General features: G+C 45.1%; 1 protein-coding gene across 2 annotated transcripts in view; it reads left to right on the top strand.

The window, feature by feature from the left end:
• The window catches only part of STX3 (syntaxin 3), a 46426-nt gene that overhangs the window by 16156 nt on the left and 3793 nt on the right, over window positions 1-26477 (top strand). For both annotated transcript variants that reach the window (XM_023215518.2, XM_023215519.2), the window contains exons 2-10: window positions 3068-3151; window positions 14451-14550; window positions 16248-16322; window positions 17888-17955; window positions 19348-19456; window positions 20327-20400; window positions 20613-20747; window positions 22585-22695; window positions 24512-24625. In XM_023215518.2, the coding sequence (XP_023071286.1) occupies window positions 3068-3151; window positions 14451-14550; window positions 16248-16322; window positions 17888-17955; window positions 19348-19456; window positions 20327-20400; window positions 20613-20747; window positions 22585-22695; window positions 24512-24595 (840 nt within the window). In that variant the 3' untranslated portion in view covers window positions 24596-24625. The remainder of the gene's footprint in view (window positions 1-3067; window positions 3152-14450; window positions 14551-16247; window positions 16323-17887; window positions 17956-19347; window positions 19457-20326; window positions 20401-20612; window positions 20748-22584; window positions 22696-24511; window positions 24626-26477) is intronic.

Raw genomic sequence — 26477 nt, 5'->3', positions numbered from 1 at the left:
GTGTAGCGTGTGTGTATAGGGTATGTGTGTAAGGGGTGTGTGTGTACTGTGTGTGTATGAAGGGTATATGAAGGGGTGTGGGTGTATGTGTGGAATGTACGTGTATAGGGTATGTGTATGTGGAGTGTATGTGGCTGAGTATATGTGTGGAATGTATGTGTGTAGGGTGTGTGTATGTGGAGTGTGGGTGGGCGGGTGCATGCGTGGAGTGTGTGTATGTATAGGGTGTGTGTGTATGTGGAGTGTGGGTGGGTGGGTATACTTGAGGTCTGTCCCCTCAGTCATTCTCTAGATGACTGAAGAAAGGATACTCCCCAAAAAGCTTATTAACTCACTCTCCTAGAGGAGACTGGGTTACATTGAACTTCTTGGGAGCTGGAACTCTCTAGAGGTTGCTGAGGGGCCTGAGAGTTGGTGATACTTGATGAAGGGAACATGTTGTCTCAAACTTTAGAAGCTGATGGTGAATCCTGGCTGCCAGTCTCTGTGGAAGCTGGTTATTTATTCAGCTAAAATTGGTTAAATTTCTATTATATGCCTGGTACAGGCTGAGCACTCAGGAAATGTGGAATAAATGAATTAATGACAAGTACAGTGCTCAGTTTTAATTGCAAGTGACAAAACCCAAGTGTGGCTAAATGAACTTAAAAAGACATATTAGGAGGATACTGTTGAACTCATTGAAAGAAGACTAGGGAAGATCTGTAGAACCTGCCCAAAGCCAAGGGATGTTGTGGGAAGCATGGGAACAAGGGCAGCTCCTGGAATTTCACTGACATCTCTCGGGGCAGCCATCGACTGACTCGGGCCCATTCACTTCAGACTCCTGTTACAATTCAGATTCCTCAGGGAGCTTGGGTCGTGGTTGATCGCCTCCCCCAAATCATGTGGAGGGCGTGAGGGGTTGCTCCACAGAGGAAGGTGTTTTGAGCAGACACAGACACACATATAAGTATCCACTCTGGCTGGGTGCAGTGGCTCACAGCTAGAATCCCAGCACTTTGGGAAGCTGAGGCGGGTGGATTACTTGAGACCAGGATTTTGAGACCAGCTTGGGGAACTTAGTGAGACCCCCGTCCTTACAAAAAAAAAAAAAATTTAGCCGGGCCTGGTGGTGCATGCCTGCAGTCCTAGCTATTTGGGAGGCTGAGGCAGGAGGATCACTTGGGCCCAGGAGGTTGAAGGTGGGGTGAGCTGTAATTGCACCACTGCATTCCAGCCTGGGCAACAGAGTGAGTCCTCCTCCGTAAACTTGCCCCTCCCCCGCCCACACGGAACACCCCAAAGTATCTACTGTAACAGAATCTCCAGGAGTTTGTAGTCGGTGTGAAAAGACAGGTGAGTAAAGGGCTGTGATGGTTGGTGTCGAAAGTTTGTGCAAACTACCGTGGGAGCTTAGGGAGGGAGGTTTTAACTTTTGCACACGGGAGCCATGTGCAGGTCAGGCATAGAGAGGTTGTCTCAGCTGAATTTTAAGGGCTAGGGAAATTTTGGTCAGTTGGACCGATGCCTTTCAGGAGGACACCTCGTGTGATAGAGTGATCTAAAAGAATGGTGTGTCCAGGAAATGGTGTGTCCAAGTGCTTCCTTGGTCTAGAGTGTGCATCATAGAAGGAGAAGTATGGGTGGAGCTGGATCTTAAAGGGCCCCATGTGCTCTATTAGGCACTGGGACTTCAAATTCTAGGAGTTGAGCTGTCATTGGATGATGTTACGTAGCAGAGGCACATGGTCAGTTCTGAATTTCGGGAAGATGATTGGGGAGGTGGTAGCAGTGCCCTCAAATTCAACTCCCTTGAATGTGGCTATTAAGCTGGGAATGCTGATTGTTGCAGACCAGCCAGAGAATGAGAGGCTGGGGGAGCCGATCAAGAGACTCTCCACATGGCTGGAGAATCCCAAATAACCATAGGATTTTCCAGTAACAACTTCTGCCGTGGATTCAGGGGGATGGTGGTGGGTGAAGGAAAGAGGCTCTAGGTAGCATTCATTGCCCGTGGAGTTCTGATCACTTGAGAGTGATATATCTTGGACTTAGAGGGTCAGAGGCTGCTGAAGGTTGTGAAGAAGCAGGTATGGGGGATTTATCTCCTGCCTCACCTCCACCTTTCACAACAGACCGTTCTCTGTGCTTAGAAATCAGCGATGTGCTGTGCAGCAGCTGTCTGGAAAGAACACTGGAGAGGAATGGAGAAACAGCTCAGGCCCTTATGCTGGGTGGGAATGGAATCACTTCCTTTAGATGGCCGTGTTGTGAATTTTTACAAAGGAAGTTGAATGAGATTGAGAAAGCTTAGGTCCCCAGAGGTGGCTGGGGGCCGGGGGAGAGCTTCCTCTTTCTTATAAACAGGAGTTTCTGACAGGGAGTGACATAGCATTGTTTCCTTTGTGATAGGTGGTTTCTGAAAACAGGAAAATCTTTACTCCTAACGTGAAGATTGAAAGCTTGTGCTTTGTAGGAATTGTGTCTGGAACCTGTTCGAACAGTGTGGAGAAGAGTTTAGCAACCCTGGGGTTCAGATCCAAAAGATGAGTTCGATCCTACCTGTTGCCGTGTCTTAGCTGTGTGGTTTTTGCCAAGTTACCTAACCTTCCTAAGTTTTAGGTTCCTCAACTGTAGTGAGTTACAGTAACTACCACCACCACCAACAGCAATAAGACCTAACATGTGTTGAACTTACAGTGTACCAGGCACCATGCAAAAGCGTCCCATATTCATTATCTGTTTTATTCCTTACACAATCCTATGAAGCAGGTAGTGTTGTTATCAGCATTTAACGGATAAGGAAACGTAGGCACAAGCAAGATAGGTAACTTGCCAGTTCCTCCCTTTCTCCCCCTCACCCCCTGAAAAAACAAAAACAAAAACAAAACAGCAATTGGTAGAGCTAGGATTTAATTTCAGATGTTGAGACACCAGAGTTTGATACATCATAGAGCTGTTATGAGTTTTAAAGGAAATTACGTGTAAGATGGTTAATATAGCTCCTGGTGCTTCATGAGCATTCAATAATGTTAGCCATTTATTGTGTTTTTAGTCTCACTCTGCTCTGTTTTGCCTTTTGCAGAAGCAGTTGACACAGGATGATGATACTGATGAGGTCGAGATTGCTATCGACAACACGGCTTTTATGGACGAGTTCTTTTCTGAGGTAGGTAATCTTCCTGTATTTTTTTCTAACATAAGGAAACACTACTTCCTTAGTAAGAATAAAAAACCTTAGATTTTTCAGGGTAGTAGAGGAAGGTCACAGTCTTTTTTTAGGGTGGGATGGCCAGACAAATTAAAATGACATTCTTTTCAATATTTACTTGAATCTGGGTTTTAAAAAATCTTGTTAAGAAAGTCAGCAGAGGATCAATTATATGTAATTGAAGAGATGCTTTTAAAATCTTACGCCGTATGACAACATTTTAATGATATCCTTTCTTGCTTTAAGTACATAACAATTACAGAATCAACCATAGGATCACAACCATGAGTATAAAACATTGCACCTTTTTTTTTTTTTTTTTTTGAGACGGAGGAGTCTCGCTCTGTCGCCCAGGTTGGAGTGCAGTGGCGCGATCTCGGCTCACTGCAAGCTCTGCCTTCCGGGTTTACGCCATTCTCCTGCCTCAGCCTCCCGAGTAGCTGGGACTACAGGCGCCCGCCATCTCGCCCGGCTTGTTTTTTTGTATTTTTTAGTAGAGATGGGGTTTCACCGTGTAGACCAGGATGGTCTCGATCTCCTGACCTCGTGATCCGCCCGTCTCAGCCTCCCAAAGTACTGGGATTACAGGCTTGAGCCACCGCGCCCGGCTAAAACATTGCATCTTTAGGCTTGTGATTCAGATACATCAAATGTGTAGTTTTGAAAATTTTTGGGCCGGGTATGGTGACTCACGCCTACACCCAGCACTTTGGGAGGCCAAGGCAGGTGGATCACTTGAGGTCAGGAGTTTGAGACCAACCTGGCCAACATGGCGAAACCCTGCCTCTACTAAAAATACAAAAATTAGCCAGATGCACCTGTAATCCCAGCTACTTGGGAGGCTGAGGCAAGAGAATCACTTGAACCCAGGAGGCAGTTTGCAATGAGCCGAGATCGCATCACTGCACTCCAGCCTGGGCGACAGCGTGCGACTCCGTCTAAAAACAAAAAATTGTGGTCCCTCTGACTTAATTCTAGTGGTAACTGAGAAACCAAAACTACCAGTTTTGTAAAAGTTCAACAGGGGCAAAAATGGGTTCATGTCTGCAGATCCACGTATTCTGATCTTAAAGGTCCTTGATGGGACGGTGCTATGATAGGTAGGTGGTGGAGGAAAGCTTGTAGAGGCAAGTGGATGAAAACACTGGCTTTGGAGCTGGGTGAACTTGGGCCCAGATCTCAGCCCTGCTTCTGAGAAGCTGTTGATTTCATGAACATTCCTTAACAATCTGTGTCTGGGCTTCCTTACCTGTAATTAGCATTGATAATGTGATTTCCTCTAGGTAGGATCACCTGAGCCCAGGAGTTTGGGGCTGCAATGAGCTATGATCATGCCACTACACTCTAGCCTGGGTGACAGAGTGAGACCTTGTCCCCTAAAAAAAAAAAAAAGGCCGGGCGCGGTGGCTCAAGCCTGTAATCCCTGCACTTTGGGAGGCCGAGACAGGTGGATCACGAGGTCATGAGATCGAGACCATCCTGGCTAACGCGGTGAAACCCCGTCTCTACTAAAAAATACAGAAAACTAGCTGGGCGAGGTGGCGGGCGCCTGTAGTCCCAACTACTCGGGAGGCTGAGGCAGGAGAATGGCGTAAACCCAGGAGGTGGAGCTTGCAGTGAGCTGAGATCCGGCCACTGCCCTCCAGCCTGGGCGACAGAGCGAGACTCCATCTCAAAAAAAAATTCGTGTTTAGGTAAGAAAAGAAAAAAACAATAAACAACAAAAATCTCCATAGAGTTTTATAAGGATTAAGAGGGACAGGCCAGGTGTGGTGGCTCACACTTGTAATCCCAGCACTTTGGGAGTCTGAGGCGGGCAGATCACGAGATCAAGAGTTTGAGACCAGCCTGGCCAAGACAGTGAAACCCCGTCTCTTCTAAAAATTACAGCAGCCTGTAACCCCACCTGCTCAGGAGGCTGAGTCAGGAGAATCGCTTGAACCTAGGAGGTGGAGGTTGTAGTGAGCCGCAATTGCACCGCTGCACTCCAGCCTGGGTGACAGAGCTAGACTGTCTCAAAAGCAAACAAACAACAACAACAAAAAAACCAAGAGGAATAATGCTTGTAACACAGCATGGCATTTGGCATATATGTGCTTAATGAATGATACTTCAAAAAACAAAAACGAAAAGCTCACTATTGTTGAAGTTTCTGCCACCATACTATGGTTTCTTAGGTGTTTAATTTCCCTGGAAAGAAAACAAGAGGTATCATGCTCTTTTTGCAGAGAGAATGTGATGCTTCCCATCCTCTAGACTGTGGATGTGGAAAAGTAACCCTCCAGTTTTTTTCTGAAAGGAATGGAGTGGGGCTTGACGGTTTGTGCCCTTTTATGTGTTAGAGTAATAAACAGGAATTAAGAACAAACTTGAGTGTGTGCTGGCCTGATTGGGAAGTTGGCTATAAACTCTCCACAGATCCCCACCCTCCTCACAGGCAGGTTCATCAGAGTCATAGTGAGATCAAACAACACTTAGGCTTTGTGTTGTTTCAATGTGTTTCAATGTGTTGCAGTTGTGGATCGTGGAAGGACAATATCCTTTCACTCCGTGGTTGGGGTGGACTTAAGGAGATGTTTGAAGTCTTTCTAGCTTGTCTCAATCTACCTTGGAGAACCAGATACATTAAAGAACTTCTTTCGTAAGATAAGGAATCTTTTCCAATAACTGTGTTCTCCTTTTTCTTCAGAGCCAGAGGGTCCCTGAGAGGATCTTCTTTGTTAGGTGGAAAGATGGTGAGCTTTGGCCTCTAAATATGATTTGAGTCTACTTTTCAAGCATTTCATAGCAGTGTAACCTTGGTCAGGTTCCTTAACCTCTCTGAGCTTTAATGTCCTGCTCTGGAAATTGGGAGGGTTGGTGCTTACCTTTCCAGGATGCCATGACAGGTGGCTTAACTTCTCTGAGCTTTAATGTCCTGCTCTGGAAATTGGGACGGTTGGTACTTACCTTTCCAGGATGCCATGAGGATCATATGAGACTGCATGTCTGGGAAGGATCGTCAGACAGAAAAGCACTGGATGGGTGATAGCTACTTCTGAAGAGGCCTTTGAAGATTTAACAAGACCTTCAGGGCTGCTTCATTGCTTATTGCTTTCTCTTTGTTATATGTGTGTCTGTCATTCAGGGGAAAACCCCATGAAACTTATTTCGGGTGGAGAAGAGGGACAGCATGGGGAGGTGGAAAGAACATGATCTTTGAATTAAATTCCGTATGTGCCACTAACTATGTGATCTTGGTCACATTCCTTAACTGTTCCAAGTATCAGTGGGTTTATCTGTAAAATGGGGAGAAAAGTACTCATGTCATAGATTTGGTGGAGATTAAAGGAGCTAACGCTCACAAAGTACTTAGCATGGGGTTCAGCAGCGTTCCTTTCCTCTTTTCTTGGATCTGATAGAGCACAGAGAGGATAAGCCCCTGGGGGAGAAGTAAGAGGGAGTGGGTTAAGTAGGCTCTGGCCCCACCTAACGTGGTCTGCATCTCAGCTCTGCCCATTACCAGTGGTACAATTTTGGAAAAGTTAATTACTTTAAACCCCAGTTTTCTCTAAAAAGAGAATATTACCTGTTGGTTTTTATGGATATAAAATGAGAAAGGGTATGGGTGCATCTAGCACAGTGCCTGACATCTAGTAGATATGTTCAGTAAATTTTAGTTCTCATCATCCTTCTGTCCCCCAACGTACTTGTGAATAAGCAGACCACAAAGTTTGTTTTATAGAATGTGGTGTAGACATACTCTTGAAATTGGGATAAATTATGTTTCAGAGAATAGAGATTTGGGGAAATGAGAGATTGTCCGCCTCTATGTGACTGGTGAGCGTGCCCACTACACCCTGCAGGTTATATAGTTAAGTCGCTTTCTTGGGAGAGCGCTCTTGATAAAACTTGCTTTTTGGACTGGTTCCAGCAGGTCACCCTTGCTTATTTGCTGAGAGCATGAATCACAGCTTGGTCATAGAGTCATTTGCAAGGTGCACATGAAGTCACAGGACCAGGGTTTTCAGAATGTGGTTTTCTCAGTCAGATTCCATTGTATCTTCTCTAGCTTCTTGATCGTTGGAGAAAAAGATTGACTCTTGGGTTTTCAGGCCACTTTGACTGATCAAGCCAGAGCCTGGTAAAGGATAAATCCCACATTTTTGTCTAATTTGCAGTTGTCTATATTTTTCTTGGTCTGTTTGCTCGGTTGGCAGAGAGTAATGTTCACAGGAAACAGACCTGCCCTTGGAGGCAGAAACATTAGGGGTTTATTGTTGTATATTCGTTTATTCATCAAAATATTTGAGCGCTTACGGTCTTTAAGACAGCATGTTAGGTGCTGGGGATCCAATGTTCTGTGTGACAGGATTCTCACCCTCTGGTGTTTCCTTACCTGGTAAGGGTGATAGAAATTTTTAAAACGTTGTTATATGGTAAGAAAAGTGTCAGTAAGTTACCATGGGAGCACAGAAGAGGCAGCGTTAATTTCTGCCTGGAGAGAGGAAGGGGAGGGAAGATTTCCCTGGTTCTTAACCAGACTTGTCATCAGAATCACCTGAGGAGTTTTTTGCACATACACATACCTGATTCTTAGGGACTGGAATGGCTCAGACTTTCGGATTTTTAGGAGGTTCTTCCAGATAATTCTGTCGCCTACTGCAGCTATGCACTATTGCAAAGTGATGGGAACCTCTGAGGATTTAAACAAGGAAGTGATGGGCTCAGAGTGTGTTTTAGAAAATTCACTCTGATGGCAGTTTGTGGAGGGTGAGAAAGACCTGAAGTGGAAAGACAGGCAAGTCGGCTGATGGAGCCGAGGGGAAAAAGGATGAGAGCTTTGACCTGAATCTGTGATCCTGAGCAGCAGTGTAGCCTATCATTTGGGATGCTGTTGACTAACGGTGGCTTAAGCAATAAAGATACATAATTATTTTGCATATGAAGAAGTTTGGAGTTAGGAATGGTGCCGTTTAGAGGTTGGCTTGGGGTTCTAGGTCAGCATCGCTGTGATCCTCTTGGCTTTTCTCTTAGGATTGTGAGAGAGAGAGAGAGTCTGTTCTGATTATCTATTGTTATATCACAACGTAGCCCCAATATTTAGTGGTATAAAACAACTGTTTTGTTTTGCTGACAGATTCTGTGGATTAGGAGTTCAAACAGGGCAAAGTGGGTCTAGATTATCTCTGTTCTACAATTTCTGGGGCCTTTACTGGGAAGACTTGAACAACTGCAGGCTAGAATCTTGTAGAGGCTTTTTAAATTTTACTGTCTGGTGCCTTTACTGGGGTGGCTTAAGGGAAAAGCTCAGCAGAGACTGTCAATCAGAGCATCTACACTTGCCTTCTTTCTGTGGCTTGGGTTTCTCGTAGCTGGCCCACTTAGGGCTTATTGAACTTGTTAAATAGAAGCTGAGGGTTGCAAGGCAAGTGTTCCAGCTACAGAAGTTACATAGCTCCTCACTTCTGCTTGGCTCTATTATTGAAGCAGTCACAAGCCTGCCAGATTAAGAGAGCAGTACATAGGTCCCACCTGCCTGTGTTTTGAAACCACCAGAGTCACAACTCTATTTGGCATCACCCTGTGACAGCATTGCAAGCATTAAGAAAGGGTGCAGCTAGAAAAGTCCAAAGATCCTTTCATCGGGAGGAAAACTGCCCAGATCCTCCAATCTAACTTCCCTTGTGGCCTCCTAGATAGCACTGGCTCACATGGTGTGGGCCTCCTTAGCTGGAAGGGACACCAGGAAAGTGAGTACTCAGCAAAGGGACAGGATTGCCAGGATCGCCATCAAACACATCATGATGTAACCTCTGGGGCTGGCAATGCCACTACCGAAACAAAGTCAGACTTCTGTTAAAAAGAAAAGAAAGGGAAGGGGCTAGGGAATGGCTGTTTGTTGGGTCAGTCAAAATGCGTTGTCATGGATAGCAATGTCAGATGCAAAAAGCCTTCTGTGATCAAATATAAACACGTTTGAGAAATGCTTCCTACTCCTTTCTTCTCTTGGAAACTTAAAATGCACATTAACTTACTGAAAGCTCTAGGAAGTCCTGTAATAAACCAGCTTAATTTGGCTATCCTAGCATTTAATTTTTCACAGTAACACTTTCTAACATGCAGCAATTAATGCTCAACTAGAGGTACAAGGTACCTGGGAGTTTAGGAGAGGCAGAGACTTAATTCTTAGGGAGAATAAACAAAGCTTGTTTGCTTAGCCTTCCATTTTACCCCATGTAAGCTGCCAGTTCCACAAAGTAGTACTTTCTCTGCTTTTCCTTGTTTAATTAGATTCCACGGGCTAATTAGGTCCAGAGGAAAGAGGCCATCCATATCTTGAAAATAACCCCTTCCTTTTAGTTAGATTATGGTTGTTAGTATAATATGGTAATTATATTTGGCCACGCCCAGCATGAAGAGTGGTTGACTTGGGTGTTGACCTTAGATTTTCTTGGGTGGCGACTGATGAGGTCAGACTGTTTTGTTAAGACTTTTTTACAGGATTGCTATAAGGATTAAATGAGACATGCCTGTAAAGGCACAGCATAGTACCTGGCATATGATAAATGTGCAGTCATTGCTGGCATTTTTGTGTTTATCATTGTCATCACCTAACATTGACTGAGTATGTACTTTATGTTAACATTTGGCATATATTGTCTAATTTAATCTTCACAGAAACTCTAAAGTGGGAATTGTGATAATTCTCATTTCACAGATGAGAGAACTGGTGCTTAGGGATGCTTATGGTGTGTGTTCAAGGTCATACAACTGCTAAGAGAGATGGAGCAGAAACTTGAACCCATGATCTGTTGGATCTTAATTCCTTAAATCCTATATTATCTGGATTCCCATATTACTAACAAAGCATTGAAAAGTACATTTTAGGCTGGGCATGGTGGCTCATACCTGTCATCCTAGCACTTTGGGAGGCCGAGGTGGGTGGATCATTTGAGATCAGGAGTTTGAGACTAGCCTGGCCAACATGGTGAAACCTTGTCTCTACTAAAAATACAAAGAAAAAAAAGAAAAAGAAAAGAAAGAAAAAAGCTTGGTGTGGTGGCGGGTGCCTGTAATCCCAGCTATTTGGGAGGCTGAGGCAGGAGAATCGCTTGAACTCGGGAGGTGGAGGTTGCAGTGAGCCAAGATCATGCCACTGCACTCCAGCCTGGGCAACAGAGCAAGGCTTTCTCTCAAAAAAACAAAAAAAACAAAACAAACAAAAAAAATTTTGTAATAAACAATGTACAATGAGAAGACACTGGGAATATATTAGCTGTAAATTTTATATGGTGATTTAGAAAAAACACTTTTAGATTGGTTTCGTTGGTCAACAATACTTCTTGAGGGCTCATTGTGTAAAAAGCTTTCTATAGGGAGCTGTGGTGAGAAGACAGAGAAATAAGGAACATGATCTCTGTGAAAGGCAACTGATCCATTTTCCCAAAACAGTGGATTAAACATGCACATTAACCTGATGTGGGCTGAATATGCATGAACTAGGGAGAGAAGGTATAGGAGCCTTCCTTAGGTGTTTACCTGGTTCAGGAGATAGGATTTAGTAGTCCTGAGTTCAAACCTCGGTTTTGCCTCCTTCTGCAGTATAACCTGGAGTAATTTCTCTACTTCTTTGAGACTTGGTATTCTCATATGTATAAAAAGGAGATAATGATGACAGCCTCATAGAAGTATTGTGAAGGGCGTAGCATCACTTCTGATTCAAGAATATATTTAGGCAATTTTAGTTTTTAAATATATGAATATGCAGAATAATTTTAGATGTCAGTATACTTAACCCCAGACAAGCACATGCAATAGCCCTTAAACTTTTAGACTGGGCACTTGTCAGTTTCTTAAACCCTTTCCCTGCAATTGCCTCATGATTTTTTGATTATCTGGCAAATGCACAAAAGGAAACCACATGTAGCTGCCATTTCACACCATTAAATACTCGGAAAGTCACCTTTGAGGAAAACTAATACTTCTAAGAAAAAGCAAAGCCACAAAGTTCAAAAAAAGAAAGCTCTATGGTTGGCCAGTTGCCCGTCCTGAAGTCCCAAAAAGGTCCTGTGATTATTTGGTGAACTGACTATATTGCTGTGAAATCAGATTCCTTGAAATGCCTCCAAATAGAGAGGTTGATGCGGTCCGAGGAAAGAGAGCAGCTACAGTGGGTGGAGGATGGGCGGGGTGGAATGGAGTGCTCCCTGGGCCTGGGAAGTCTCATAGGCAGGTTGCAGATAGAGCCGCCAGGACCATTTCTTCTGTGCATAGGATAGGGTGAGCATCAGCCATCCAGTCTCCAAATACCTGTAGTGACACTGAGCCTGAGGCCTGCCAGTCTCATCCTAGAAACTTCCTATCTCTTCCTGTGTTTCTACTGTTGACTAAACTTTGGGTCAGGATACTCTTCAGTTTATAAAATAATTTTCCAGATGAGAGAATTTCTATGACAACAAATCTGTTGAACATGCAAAATCTAAGTCCTTCATGGCTTGTTAAAATTTGATCAACTCATTTAAAAATGTTTAGTGTGTTTTATTCTAGAAAGCCTTTCCCCTCTCAATCCTGTAAAACAGTGTAATTGCTTTGCCAAGGCAGTCATGTGGTGGAACTGGAAACATAGTGTGATGCAATGACATGAGTTCTAAGAGGGGCCGGTAGATTCTGAGGTGGTCACACCCCTAGAGTCTGTGAGTGTATTAGTCCGTTTTCACACTGCTGATAAACACATACCTGAGACTGGGCAATTTACAAAAGAAAGAGATTTAATGAACTTTGAGTTCCACGTGGCTGGGAAAGCCTCACAGTCACGGTGGAGGTCAAGGAGGAGCAAGTCACATCTTACATGGATGGCAGCAGGCAAAAAGAGAGCTTGTGCAGGGGAACTCCTGTTTTTAAAGCCATCAGATCTTCTGAGACTTACTCACATCACGAGAACAGCACGGGGAAGACCCACTCCCATGATTCAGTTGTCTCCCAGTGGGTCCCTCCCATAACACATGGGAATTATGGGAGCTACAAGGTGAGATTTGGGTCGGGAAACAGAGCCAAACCGTATCAATGAGTATTCACAGGTTGTAACAGTGGCCCTTTTTATAGCTGAGTAGTGCTGGAATGCTTCTAAACAGTACAGATAGTTAAAAATAAATTAACTCTTTGATTTAATGGAAAAAAGCACCCCAGTTGGAGTGTGGCAGGCACTATTTGCATGCTGTCCCTACCACAAGCTATGTGACCTATGATTTCTTTAAACTTGTTTCCTCATTTGAATAATGGTACTGATCCAGTCTTACAGGTTGTTTTGCAAACTGTTAAAATGCTTCACAAGTATTTGGGTAGTTACCTGTGTGTATGTTTACACTCCCATGATATTATTACATTGTAATTTTATTCTACATCTTTCAGCAAGCAACTCTGCTCTCAAACTGTGGCACATCTAAGCCAATACATTTATGGAGGGGAAAAGCCTGTACTCCAGTGGCAAAAGTACTGATTTGAGGGCTGGAGAGCTCAAGTGTTTTTTTCTCCTATTTTCTTTCTCTCTTTTTTCTTTTCTCTTCTTTTTTTTTATTTTTTATTTTTTATTCTTTTGAGACAGAGTCTCACTCTGTTGCTCAGGCAGGAAATGCAGTGGCATGATCATGGCTCACTGTGGCCTCAACCTCCCAGGCTCAAGGGATCCTCCATTTTAGCCCCCTGAGTAGCTGGGACTACAGGGGCATGCCACAATGTGTGACTGATTTTTGTATTTTTTGTAGCGACAGGGTTTTGCCATGTTTCCCAGTCTGATCTCGAACTCCTGGGTTCAAGTAATCTGCCTGCCTTGGCCTCTCAAAGTGCTGGGATTACAGGTGTGAGCCGTTATGCCTGGCCTCTCCTATTTTCTATTGAATATAAAGAGGTATAATCGGGCTTTGAAAAAGGTGAAATATCCATGGGAAAAGAGGGATGCTGGAAGCTGCATATGCATTGAGTTTTATTTTTGTTGCATCTCAGATGTTAGGATCCTACTGTATGACATTTTACAAGATTTTTTGTTAATTGTTGCAATGTTGATGTGCCCTTCACTTTGAGAGTGAAGTGGATAGACCCTGCAGGTGTTGAGGTTTCTCCTTCCTGTCCTGCTCCCTGTACACAGGCTTCCACTGCAGCAGGGCTATGGTACCAGCGGCACGGGCACCAATGAAGGGGGAGCTGAGACTGCAGTCAAAGCTCACGCAGGAATGTCTGGCAGTGGCATTCTACCTGGGAATGAAGTGCTGCTGGAAATATTTTATGATACCCACAGCCTTGTACAATCAGGAACCTTAGAAATTTGCAGACATGGGCTGTGGCTTGAGCTACTGGGTCCTGATTGTCTGAGGAAATCACTTAGTACAAGAACATGTATCCTAGAGAAGCTCGAGCTGTCTCATGAGACCTTCATTGCCTGTTATCTCTCTCTTTTTTTCTCTCCTTGTCTTCTTTGTCTGTTTCTTTCTTTTTTCTTTTCTTTTTTTTTTTTTTGAGACGGAGTCTTGCTGTGTCGCCCAGGCTGGAGTGCAGTGGCACGAACTCGGCTCTCTGCAAGCTCCACCTCCTGAGTTCACGCCATTCTCCTGCCTCAGCCTCCTGAGTAGCTGGAACTACAGGCGCCTGCCACCATGCCCGGCTAGTTTTTTGTATTTTTTAGTAGAGACGGGGTTTCACCGTGTGAGCCAGGATGGTCTCGATCTCCTGACCTCATGATCCGCCGCCTCGGCCTCCCAAAGTGCTGGGATTACAGGCGTGAGCCACCACGCCCGGCCTGTTTCTGTCTTTTTCTTCCTTTCATTCTGTGTTTTTCACTGTCTAGGTTTGTTCTTTTCGTTTCACTTCTTTCTTTCCTTCCTTCCTTTTCCCCCTCTCCTTCATCCTCACTCTTTTCTGTTCTCACTTTTCGGGCTTTAAGGCTCTGCCTGCTAAGGTCTGCTGATTCTCCCCCTCTGATCATTCTTCATGGTTTTTTCCCAGCTCTTCTTGACTTTGACCTGAATCCTTCCATCCAAAGTGGATGAATGTATTACTCTGAGGGAGCAACAAGTATGGATTTTTAACAACTGTTCTGTTGAGATGACTTTATCTAACCATGGAAAGGGTACTCACTGGGCAGCTGAGGACTTTAAGTCATTATCTTCTTCCACAAACCCAGAAGATGGGCAGCTTTCACCCATCAGCTCTGCCAAGCGTTTATCTCAGCCATGGACCTGTACTTCCTCTTTGATGATGGAGGTTTTTGTTTTTCTGATTATAGATTGAGGAAACTCGGCTTAACATTGACAAGATCTCAGAACATGTGGAGGAGGCTAAGAAACTCTACAGTATCATTCTCTCTGCACCGATTCCAGAGCCAAGTGAGTGTTTACTTAGAACTGAGTCACCCAACAATCACCCTTTCCTTGGGGCTGAGCCAGTCTTGTTTTCTTGCCCTTCGTGAGCAGCAGGGAAGTGTACAAGTTACAGGGCACTAGTGTACATGTTATCTCATTTCCCTCTCCTTTACCTTACCTGTGCTCCTGCTGCCTGGCCACAAAGTTTTCTCTTCATGGTCCCACTCCAACCAGTTAGCCAGACTTTCCTGTTTCCCAGCTAGTCCCTCTTCCTGACTAGCGACGATTCCCACTGCTGCTTACATACCCTGGGCCCGGTCCCTCCTCTGAGCCTCTGCTTGTACTATTTCCCCAGCCCACAATGCTTTTCCTAGCCCTCTTTCCGAGGTGTTCCAAAATGGTTCAAGTTCACAGAAATTCCTTCTATCCCTAAACTCCTGTTTGTTACCACCACCTGGGCAAACTTTTTTTCTCCCCTAATTGTTTGCACGAGTGTCCAACCTTTTGGCTTCCCTGGGCCACATTGGAAGAAGAATTGTCTTGGGGCCATACATAAAGTACACTAATACTAATGATAGCTGATGAGTTAAAAGAAAGGTTTGCACATAATTTTCCTGATATCTGCCACCACAGAGAAGCAAAGAAATCCGTGCGTTCCACGGTTTGGACACTGGTGGTTTAGGGCTATATTTTCAGTTCCTTAAGAACAGGGAGCAAGCTTGACACTGTCATTCCACTCTTTGATTTTTCCCACGGGCCCTATTACTTAAAGACTGAAGTGGGAACACTTTAGCAGAGCATATGGACATTGTCTTGATCACATTCCTGCCTTCCCAGCCAGCCTGCCTCCTGCTATCCTCCTCCTGCTCCCCATGCTTCAGCCAGACCAATTCTGGTGGTTCCCCAGATATTTCCTGTTCACTCATACCCTTTACTTACTGTTTCTTCTCGTGGGATTCCTGCTCTTAGTCTCTTTCTCTACCTGGCCAACTCACAGTCCTTGAGACTCAGTCCTGCTCATCTCCGTCTTTAGAAGCTTTTCCAGATCCTTCCAGGCTGTGCACACCTTGACCAGAACTCATACCTTACTCCACGCTGCATATTAGAGCTGCTGATTTATTTCTCTCTTGTCTCCCACTAGACTTTAAACACCTTGCAGGAAAAACCTAGATCTTCTTTCTGATTCCATGGTTTCTAGCTCTGTTCCAAAGTTGTAGAGGGGGCTGAAGGATGGCTTTTGAATGAATGGTTAGAGCTAATACTTAGTTTGCTCCATACAACCTAGGATGTGTGTAGTAGGTATGTCATAAATATTTGCCTCGTTTTAAGTTGATTAGCCTTGGTTGAAATCTCTTTTCCCCATAAGCTCCCTAGAACCTTCTCAACCGAAGCCCCCATGGTAGGCTCTTTCCTCTAAAAGCAGAGTTGTCATAATTTTATGTGCTACAGGATTACTTGGGAGGGTTGAAAGGGCTGATTTTGTGGTTCCAACCCTGGGTGTTTTTATTCTGTAGACTGGGATGGGGTGCCTGGAAAATGCCTTTAAAAAAATAAGCACTCTGTGATTCTAATGACAGATTCTGGGGAGTGCGCTGGGATAAATACCATTCTGGGCAGTGGGTGCCTGAGAAAGCTCCCCTCCTCTGATGATGATTGCTGTAGCTCACAAAGGAACCAGTCCTCTCCTTTCTAACGGATTCTGCCTGCCTTTGTTTACCCAGAAACCAAGGATGACCTAGAGCAGCTCACAACTGAGATTAAGAAAAGGGCCAACAACGTCCGGAACAAACTGAAGAGTAAGAAGGGAACGAAGGAAACAAGCCAGTCCCCACCACCATCTGTCTCAGCTCTCCTAGGGTCCAGCTTTCCGAACTGAAACTCTTCTCGGTGGAAGTGACACCACTTGGTCCATCTTTGTTTGTGGTTCGGGCTCTGTCCCTGCAATGATCCATTGTAGCCCCAGAAATTTACCTTTTCTTAAATCCTGACTGTACTGGAAAGAGTCCAGAATGGAAGCTAGGAGATGAGAGTTAAAATGTGCTTTCAGCTGCTGAGTAGTTGTGTGACTTGGTCCTTTAACTTAGTCTTTCAACTTTTCTCTCTTTTTTTTTTTTTTTTTGAGACAGTCTCACTCTGTCCCCCAGGCTGGAGTGCAGTGGCATGATCTTGGCTCATTGCAACCTCCACCTCCTGGGTTCAAGTGATTCTTCTGCCTCAGCCTCCTGAGTAACTGGGACGCACTTGGCCCATCAACTTTTCTCTTATTAGTCTTATTTCCCTGGCAACTATATACATTTTTTTTTTTTTTTTTTAAGAAGGAGTCTTCCTCTGTTGCCCAGGCCAGAAGGCAGTGGCTCAGTTTCGGCTCACTGCAATCTCTGCCTATTGGGTTCAAGTGATTCTCATCCCTCAGCCTCCCAAGTGACTGGGATTACAGGCATGCACCACCTCACCCAGCTAATTTTTGTATTTTTAGTAGAGATGACATTTTGCCATGTTGCCCAGGCTGGTCTCGGACTTCTGGCCTCAAGTGATCCTCCTGCCTCGGCCTCCCAAATTGCTGGGATTCCAAGTGTGAGCCACAATGCATTTGAATAGTGGTTTTAGAGATATATAGATGCAAGAGATACCATTCAGTCTACAGATATTTCTTGGTGGGCTAGGCATACCACCTTCCTATACCCCTACTCCCCCCATTTGGGAGAGTATAGTTCATTGAAGCTACTGCCATAGATTCAATTCTTCCAGAGCCTAGAAGGTTTACTTAGTTCTGTTGCTAGAGCCTGCATTCTTGCCCAGTGTATTTGGTGCATGCATGCTATTGATCAGAAGAGAAAGCATTATTGCTCAGCCTAATTTACCATTTCTTCCCCCCAAGTATATTGCAATAACTATTTTAACTGGAGGGGTCATTAGTAGCAGATTCCAGCAATAACAGTGATAGTGCACCTGCCATTGTGCTAGGCACTTCATGTCTCTTCTCATTTAATCTTCATATTAGTATTGTGAGGGATGGACTGTTAGTTATTCTGTTTTACAGATGAGAGAACAGGTACATTTAAGAGAGGTTAAGTGGCTTTTTCAAAGTCACACCCAGTAAGTGCCAGGGCAAGGATTCAAGCCTAAGTCTCATGGTGACCAAAACCCATGCTGTTAACTGTTACGCCAAAACCTGGTCACCGTAAAGGCTGTGGAATGCGTGTCCTGTGGCTCACCTGGGAGCTGACCTTTTGAGGTGCCACCTACCTGTTGTTACATCTCATGGGCTGGGTGTGTGGGAATGAGTGAGGAAGTGTCACGGAACAGCGTGTTTCTTGGAGGAGGAGAGAGGTTGCAAGTCTAACCCCCCTCTTCTCTTTAGGCATGGAGAAGCATATTGAAGAAGATGAGGTCAGGTCATCGGCAGACCTTCGGATTCGGAAATCCCAGGTAAGACTTTTCCTGGTCTCATGATTATCTAGACCAGTTTCTTATTATCTTTCCTTAGCTGTGGAGGGATTTTTTTTTTTTTTTAATACAATCCTTATCTGAAATTCAATTTGAAGACCTGATAAAGGAGAACTCTCCAGGTTGAAATAGGGGTCAGGGCCAGAGTCCAGCCCTTTTGGCCCCTCTCTTGTACTCTCTTAAGGAGGCCCCTGAAGAGCTGCTTCAGGCTTCCTAGAGCACAGCTTAGGATTTAGTGCGCCTCCTTGTTTTGCAGGAAAGGAAATTAATGTCTTCTAAACAATCGTTAGTCATTGGTTGTCCAGTTTGGAGCCAGGCACTTTAGGGGTCATCAAAGATGTGATCCTTGTCCTTAAAGAACTGGCATGCCATTGCAGTGGCATGGAAAGCTATTGCCTAAGACCCAGCAGGAGGACGGGATAAGAAGACACATGCATGGTGCTCTCAGCATCAAAAGATCTCAGGAAGAACTGGGGGTAGCCAGAGGAGGCTGGGCCGGAGTGCCAACGTGAACAGGCTCAGGAAGCAGTTTCCCCTCTGAGAGGCACAGGGGCAGGAGTGGGGTGTGCACGTGTGTGCATTGGCAGCAGTGGTTGGTAGTGGTAAGGGGTAGACGTAAGGGGCAGACGTGAAGACAATAGGCTTTCTGGAGAAAAAAGTTTGCTGTGGGATAGTGGACACATAATAACGTAGTGTCACATTCTAGAGGTCTTTGGGGACCATGCTAGGGAATTTGGATCTGATGTTATAACTTACAGGCATTTTCTTCAGGCAGCAGTGTATTAGGAGGATTATTATGGTAGCCATTTGAAAGCTGTTTACAAGTGGGAAAGAAGCTGGAGACTGGAAGGTCCCTAGTTCGGTTTTTGCAAGGGTTTTGGTCTCAATTTGCATGGTGGTAGCGGGTTTGGAAAAAGTATACGTATTGGCGATTTTCCAAAGGAGAAGCCAGTAAGTAGGGCTTGATGCTGAGAGGTGAGCAAGGAATAAAAATTATTAGGAAGATTTTAGCTTAGGCATCCAGGGCTGTTGAGATAATGCATCTACTTATAAGCAAGAAGAGTTGGGGAGATGAGTTTAGGGTAAGAATGGAAGGATCTTTGGTAAGTATGACATGTGGGAAGGGAATCTGACAGTTTTAGAATGCAGGCCAGGTGTTGTGCCAGAAAAATGCTACTAGTCCATGTGGATGTAGGGCTCAGAGATTTAGACATGACCTCTGGCCTCACAGTTACCACGTGAGGTCAGCAGTAAACCAGTTTCAGTCAACTTCCAAGTCCAGTGCTACTGTGGATGGCTATGTGGGGTTGGGGAGGGGTTCTATAACAGTTACAGAACCACTGGGGGCTGACTGCATTTTACATCGTCCCACAGCACTCTGTCCTTTCTCGGAAGTTTGTGGAGGTGATGACCAAATACAATGAAGCTCAGGTGGACTTTCGAGAACGAAGCAAAGGGCGAATCCAGCGGCAGCTCGAAATTAGTATGTACTTGAGGTTTGGCGTGTGCCTTCCACCTTTCCTGCCACGTGGTTGTCCATCCCAAGTTTCGAGGCCCTGGTAGCAAGCACAAAAGCAGCAAGCACATTTTGTGCCTAAGTCTAGGGCAGCTCGTAGAGCACTGGCACATCCTGAATGCCGTGCTGGAGGCTGAAAGGTGACACTGTGTTTATCAGGCCTAAGTCATTTTATTGTATGCGGTCCAGCATTGTCTCCTATATAGAGGGGAAATGCTTGCCAAACAGTTGCTCTCCTGTGGACTCATTGTATCATTTTGCTGTCTGTTTGACAGCAAAGCACATTTATGAAATAAAAAGTGTGGTGTAAGTTGCTGGGAGGATTAGAGAAATAAATCAAGCCATACCCTTTAGGAATTTAGTAATGTGGAAGGCAGGGCCCTGTGGAGTGGAAGGTGCTTTGGGTGAGAGGAATGGTACGAACGTAATCAAGAAAGAGCAAGTGTGTTTAGCAGTGGCAGGTTGTCCAGGGTCTGGAAAAAGGGTATGTCTGGAGTAGCATAGGGTTAGGATGGATTGAGGGAAGGCTTGCCCATGAACTAGCATGTTATGAGGGTCTTGGACGCCATAGTGTAGTGAATGGTGCAAGGAAACGTTCTGAGCTGCGAAGCACTGTAATGAGATATGTGCTTTGGGAAGGTAACTGCTGATAATGTTAAGGATTATCATTAACTGCTCGGGTTAGGGGAGAAATAAGATGAGTCAGGAGGCAATTGGGGGAGTGTTGTAAAGGCCATGGTCTTTATAGGGAAGTCACGTTCCTGATTTTCAGGGACCTTATCAAATGATGTTTCACTGTGATCTTATATTTGACGCTCTACTTCTTTTGTTACAAAGCTGGCAAAAAGACCACAGATGAGGAGCTGGAGGAGATGTTGGAGAGTGGCAACCCGGCCATCTTCACTTCTGGGGTGAGTGCCCTGTGTGCTTGGATAGCACATCCCTCTCATGAGCAGGGAGGCCACTGTGGAGCTCATGCAGTCCAGCAGGTGCAGGGGGAGCCACAGGTGCAGGGAGTTCAGGGAGGCAAGGAGCTCCCCAGGAGTGTGCATGAGGGGCTGTGGCAGGGGCAGGCTTTCTTGCAGGGGTAGCTGACAGTCTGTCTGCGTGTGGCCTGTTATAGATCATTGACTCACAGATTTCCAAGCAAGCCCTCAGTGAGATTGAGGGACGGCACAAGGACATTGTGAGGCTGGAGAGCAGCATCAAGGAGCTTCATGACATGTTTATGGACATTGCCATGCTGGTGGAGAATCAGGTAAGTGGCACTGAGTCCCAGCGTGGGCAGCGGGGAGACGAAAACTCAGGGTTTTCCCTTTTGCCTGAGAACAGGGAGGAAGGGAATACTGGAAGCCAGTGAGGTAGGGTGGGAGAACCATTGGGAATTTGCATAAGGGAGAAACAGAATCCCATGGGAAAGTGTGCATTCAAATTGAATGTTGACACTTTGGGTGATCTTAGCCTTGTCATTCTTGCCCATCCCCTTGGCCTTGCAGTCGTTGCTAGTTGATACAGGGTTTTGTGTTCTGTGACTTACCTAGTTCCCCCGGAGTTTTGATTTTTTTTTTTTTTTTTTTTAAGATGGGGTATTGCTCTGTTGCACAAGCTGGAGTGCAGTGGTGTGATCACAGCTCACTGCAGCCTGACCTTCCAGGATTTGTCTTTTTTTCTTTCTCTTCTTTTTTAAAAATCAGAAATGGGGGCTCCTAATGGTGGTGTTTTAAAATAGCCTCCTGATATGGACTAGTTCACTGATGACATTGAAAATGTGATCTTTTCTCTAGTTCACAGGGAAAACTTAGGTTTCACAGAAATTTTTATTTTTTTTTCCTGTTTTTATTTTTTAATTTTGGCACCTTTTGCTAAGGCACAAAGCAGACAACAACATGAATGAAAGAGTAGTAAAATAGCATTGACAGAAAGACTGGAAACACTTTTGGTGCTTAGTTTGACAGCTCACTTTGTCCCAGGCGTGCTTGCTCGGGATAGAATTCTGGATTGACTGCATAGGGTGCGAGTTTCACATAGTCAGATGGTTCCTAGTTCTTATGGGACTGTTAAGTGTGCCACAGGGTCATGGTGCTGTGCGCCATGAACTTCCAGCTGCTCTGACACCTGGATAGGAGAGAAAATTGCTTCCGTAGTAGGCAGACTGCAAAACCTAGTTGAAGCCCGAGCACGGCTTGACTAGTTTTTGACATTGGTTTCCTGCTGAGGGCCTGGGTGCTTTCCCCCCATTCCCGGCTGGCCTCTGAGACCATTTCTCAAGTCCCTCCATTCCACCTCTTCTTTTCCCCCATACTGCCTCGCCGAGGAACTGGCTTGAGATTCAAATGGTGGTAAGTGCCTTGTTCTGTTTACAGACTGCCATAAAGTGATAGAGTTGGGTTGGGTAGTTGAGAATTCCTAAGATGACTAAGATTAATTGGAATGATCAAACTTCGCTATCAGGAAGTGATTGCTAGGAAATGGTCGGGAAGCTTATCAAGAGACCACTGTCTGGAAGGGAAAATATAACCAAATAGCTTGGGTAAACCTAATGTCTGTCAGTTAAAGGGCCTGGAAATAACTTAGAGAAAGCAAATGTTCCCCAGCCCAGATAGTTATTGAGCACCTACTGTGTGCCAGGCACTCTTCCGCAGTTAGTGAATGTACTCAATTCAGGCTGAATGATGTTGATTCAGGTCTGAATGACCAGGAAGAGGCCAGCATCCTAGTGATGTCCTAGAACAATGACTTATCCTTATTTTGGTTCCTCTCCATGTGCTTAAGTGTAAAAAAAATAACCAAGGTTGTCTGGGGATACCTCAGAGTATATTTATAGCTAGTTACCAGGCATCTAGACAGTATGTTCTGGATGCCCGGTGGAGTGCTGGTCACAGAGAAGTAGTAAAATTCAGTGAATGCTTCTTAAACAAGTGACCGCCACCCCACCACCAAGGACTGTGAGTGGGTGTCCTGTGGAAGGCCATGCATCAAGGTTTCTGGATGCTCCTCTTGCCACCGAAGATTATAAGAAAGAGAATCCCTTCCCCACATTGGCTAGGACTGACCTGAGACATTTGCTGGGTGTGACCAGAGTCTGTTCTTTGCAGGGTGAGATGTTAGATAACATAGAGTTGAATGTCATGCACACAGTGGACCACGTGGAGAAGGCACGAGATGAAACAAAAAAAGCTGTGAAATACCAGAGTCAGGCCCGGAAGGTGAGACTCTCCTGTGGCCTTCAGAGAAGAGAGTCCATTTTGTTTGCTGTGTCTTGCTCTTTCTCTTCCCTCTCCCTGTCTCTGTTTCTGCTGCCACCACCTCTTGCATCTGGGGAAAGGGATCCATGATTGACCGTATTGAGAACAACATGGACCAGTCAGTGGGCTTCGTGGAGCGGGCCGTGGCAGATACCAAAAAGGCTGTCAAGTATCAGAGTGAAGCCCGGCGGGTGAGCACCTTCGTCTCAGCTGTCCTTAGTCTCAGCTGTCTTACTAGCATCTCCTCTCCCTGGCCACGCCCACCTGTGTCCTTGAGCCCACGCCTCCCTCCCTGTTGTGGCCTCATCAACCCCTCCCTCAGCCTTTCCTAGAGACCGGCTGCTTGCCCTTCCTTCCCAGGTGTGCCTTGCATGGATCTGGCTCACAAGCTATCTCCCCAAGAACCCACACTTGAAAGGCAGTTCTGTAGGATGGATGCATGGCCCAGGTGTTGCTGCTAATCTTCTCCTGGACTTAGCTCATGAGCCTTTCAGATGTTCCACTTGACTCCTCTGTTCAGAAACCTTCTCTTCATTGTCTTCCACTCCAGGCGCCCAAGCCCCGCCTCCCTTCTCTTTTTCTCTGCCTTGTACCTAGCACATGCTAACTGCTATGTATACATTATCTCGTATCTGATGGAGCACCTGTTATTTCTACTTTATAAATGAGACAGTTGAGGGTCAGCAACTCAGTAACTGGCTTCAGGCCACCTAGTAAGTAGAGGCACCGGGATTCAAGTTCAGATCCCAATCATTCTCTTTCTTCCACCCCACAGTAATTGCTCACCCTCTGGTGCCCCTGCTGCTTAAGGACTTGTAGGCTTCTGTGCTCATGACTGTGGGTATTCAGCTCTGGTGGCTTCTGCTTTTTAGACTTTTTTCCTTTGACGGGTTCTCTTGGGCTCTGATATTGTTGTTCTTTAGTTCTTTGTTTTTCTTCCAACTTTACCTATTGCTTACGCAGGGATTTAGGGGACTGGATAGTTATTTTACATGGTGAATCCAGGCTGGGTGGTATTTTCTGATATCCAGGCAGTGTACTGGGCCTGACAGGTAGGAGTGTACTTTAGGGGACAAATGGACAAAAGTAGGAGATTAGAACTCTATCAAAAATGCCTTTACATTCCCTCTTAAAACGGAAAATATCAGTCAGTCACTTTTTATCTTGGCCAGCTGCTCCTTAGAGACCCCATGATAGTGGCTCTGATTCTATCTGTCCACATACACAGAACTGCAGTGTGAGCTGAGAGCTGAGAGAGGCCCCGTATTTCCCTCTGCTGGCATTCCTAGCCTAGAAGTAATTTAAGAAATTTACAGTGTCCTAGGCTGGGTGTGGCAATTCATGCCTATAATTCCAGAACTTTGGGAGGCCGAGGTGAGAGGATTGCTTGAGCCCAGGAATTTGAGACCAGGCTGGGGAACATGGGAAGACCCTGTCTCTACAAAAATAAAAAAAATGAGCTGAGCATGGTGGTGCATGCCTATAGTCCTAGGTACTCAGGAGGCTGAGGCAGGAGGATCACTTGAGCCCAGGAGGTCGAGGCTGCGGTGAGCCATGATCATGGCCCTGCACTCTAGCCTGAGTGATAGAGAAAAACTCTGTCTTAAAAATAAATAAAGTATCCTAGAAGGATGTCTGTATGTAGAGATGTAGGCCTCTTATTCAGATTGGTAAGATATTTTCTATGTAGAGGTGACAGGGGTTGGGTTTTGGATGAGTAGTTATTTTTTTGGTTGTTTGTAGTAATGATTTGTTTTTGTCTTATTCCTCTCTCCAGAAATTGATAATTATCATTGTGCTAGTAGTTGTGTTGCTGGGCATTTTAGCATTGATTATTGGACTTTCCGTTGGGCTGAAGTAAGAGTGGCCTAAGAGGCTGCTGCGCTGAAATGTAAGTAAATGAATGGTTCTTGGGGACTCTGGATTTGGCTGCTCAAGAGGAAATTAGCTTGAAATTTCAAATTCCTCTTCTTTCCCCCTGATTGTCCTTGGACACTGAGCTTTCTAAAACTTTCAGTAGCCTGTGGATTCTTTATCTCCTTACAGTTCTGTTGGTTTCTGGCTGCAGTACATGGGTGAGGTCTCTGTTCTTATCCTGTAGATTCTGTCCCCAGTCTCTGTCTTGTCATATTTCTCACCACTTCGCCTAGCATACCTGAGCACCCCATGTGACTCCCCTTAGGAAGCATGCTTCTAAGTTGGGTACATCTCTGTCTTGGATCTGGAGTCTGTCTTCTGAATTCTTACTGATTTTCATGGATGTTGGGCTTTACTTTCTGTATCCTTTTCAATGTAAAGGAAGCTCTGAATTGGGATTTGGATCTGCAGAGTTTTCTCTGTTGCTGACTGGGTCTTAAATGATGACAGTTAATACACTTTTGAGTGTTGCATTGTCCCGGACAATGTACTAAACACCTTATACATATATCATTGCATCCTTACAACATCTTTTGAGACAGATACAGTATTATGCACATTTTATAGACAAAGAAACTCAGTCAAAGAGAATGTTGAATAACAGGGCCAAGTTCACACAGCTAATAGTGGACCTAGCTTCTCTTTGTAAAATAAGGTAGCCACTTATCTGTAAAGCCTAGAGAACCTTAGAGGATAGTGATGGTAAAATTTAGACTATTAATTTTCTTGAAAATTTGTTAAAAATGATAGACTTACCACTGAATCACTGTTTTTTTGAGACAGAGTCTCATTCTGTCTCAGGCTGGAGTGCAGTGGCATGATCTCAGCTCACTGCAGCCTCCGCCTCCTGGATTCAAGCGATTCTCCTGCCTCAGCCTCCTGAGTAGCTGGGACTACAGGCACATGCCACTGTGCCCGGCTAATTTTTGTATTATTAGTAGAGGTGGGGTTTTGCCATGTTGGCCAGAATGGCCTTGAACTCCTGACCTCAGGTGATTCGCCCGCCTCAGCCTTGGGAAGTGCTGGGACTACAGGCGTGAGCCACTGCGTCCAGCCTGAATCATCTTTTTTTGGTTGTTGTTGTTTTTTGTTTGTTTGTTTTTTGAGACGAAGTCTCGTTCTTATGCCCCAGGCTGGAGTGCAGTGGTGCGATCTCAGCTCTGCAAACTCCGCCTCCTGGGTTCAAGCGATTCTCCTGCCTCAGCCTCCCAAGTAGCTGGGATTACAGGCGCCTGCCACCATGCCCGGCTAATTTTTGTATTTTTAGTAGAGACGAGGTTTCACCATGTTGGCCATGCTGGTCTCAAACTCCTGACCCCAGGTGATTCACCTGCCTCAGCCTCCCAAAGTGCTGGGATTACAGGCGTGAGCCACCGCGCCTGGCCTGAATCACATTTAATAGTAGTGAGCATATCAATCTGGTTATTAGGACTATTAAGACTTCTGTGACTTTAAAACAAATTTTATTTATTTATTTTTTTTTGAGATGGTGTCTTGCTCTGTTGCCCAGGCTGGAGCACAGTGACGTGATCTCAGCTCACTGCAACCTCTGCCTCCCAGGCTCAAGTGTTCCTTCCGCCTCAGCCTTCTGTGTAGCTGGGACTATAGGTGTACACCAACACGCCAGGATAACTTTTATATTTTTTGTAGAGACAGGGTTTTGTCATGTCACCCAGGCTGGTCTTGAACTCCTGGACTCAAGTGATCCACCTGCCTTGGCCTCCCAAAGTGCTGGGATTACAGGCATGAGCCACTGCACCCAGCCAGTGACTTTTAAAATATTTTTCTGAATAAAATATAGCATATATTGTAAAAAAAAAAAAAAA

Source organism: Piliocolobus tephrosceles, chromosome 13, assembly GCF_002776525.5.
Source record: "Piliocolobus tephrosceles isolate RC106 chromosome 13, ASM277652v3, whole genome shotgun sequence".
Classification (NCBI taxonomy): domain Eukaryota; kingdom Metazoa; phylum Chordata; class Mammalia; order Primates; family Cercopithecidae; genus Piliocolobus; species Piliocolobus tephrosceles.
The sequence above is the reverse complement of the archived record's forward strand: the minus strand, read 5'-3'. Positions and strand labels throughout refer to the sequence as shown.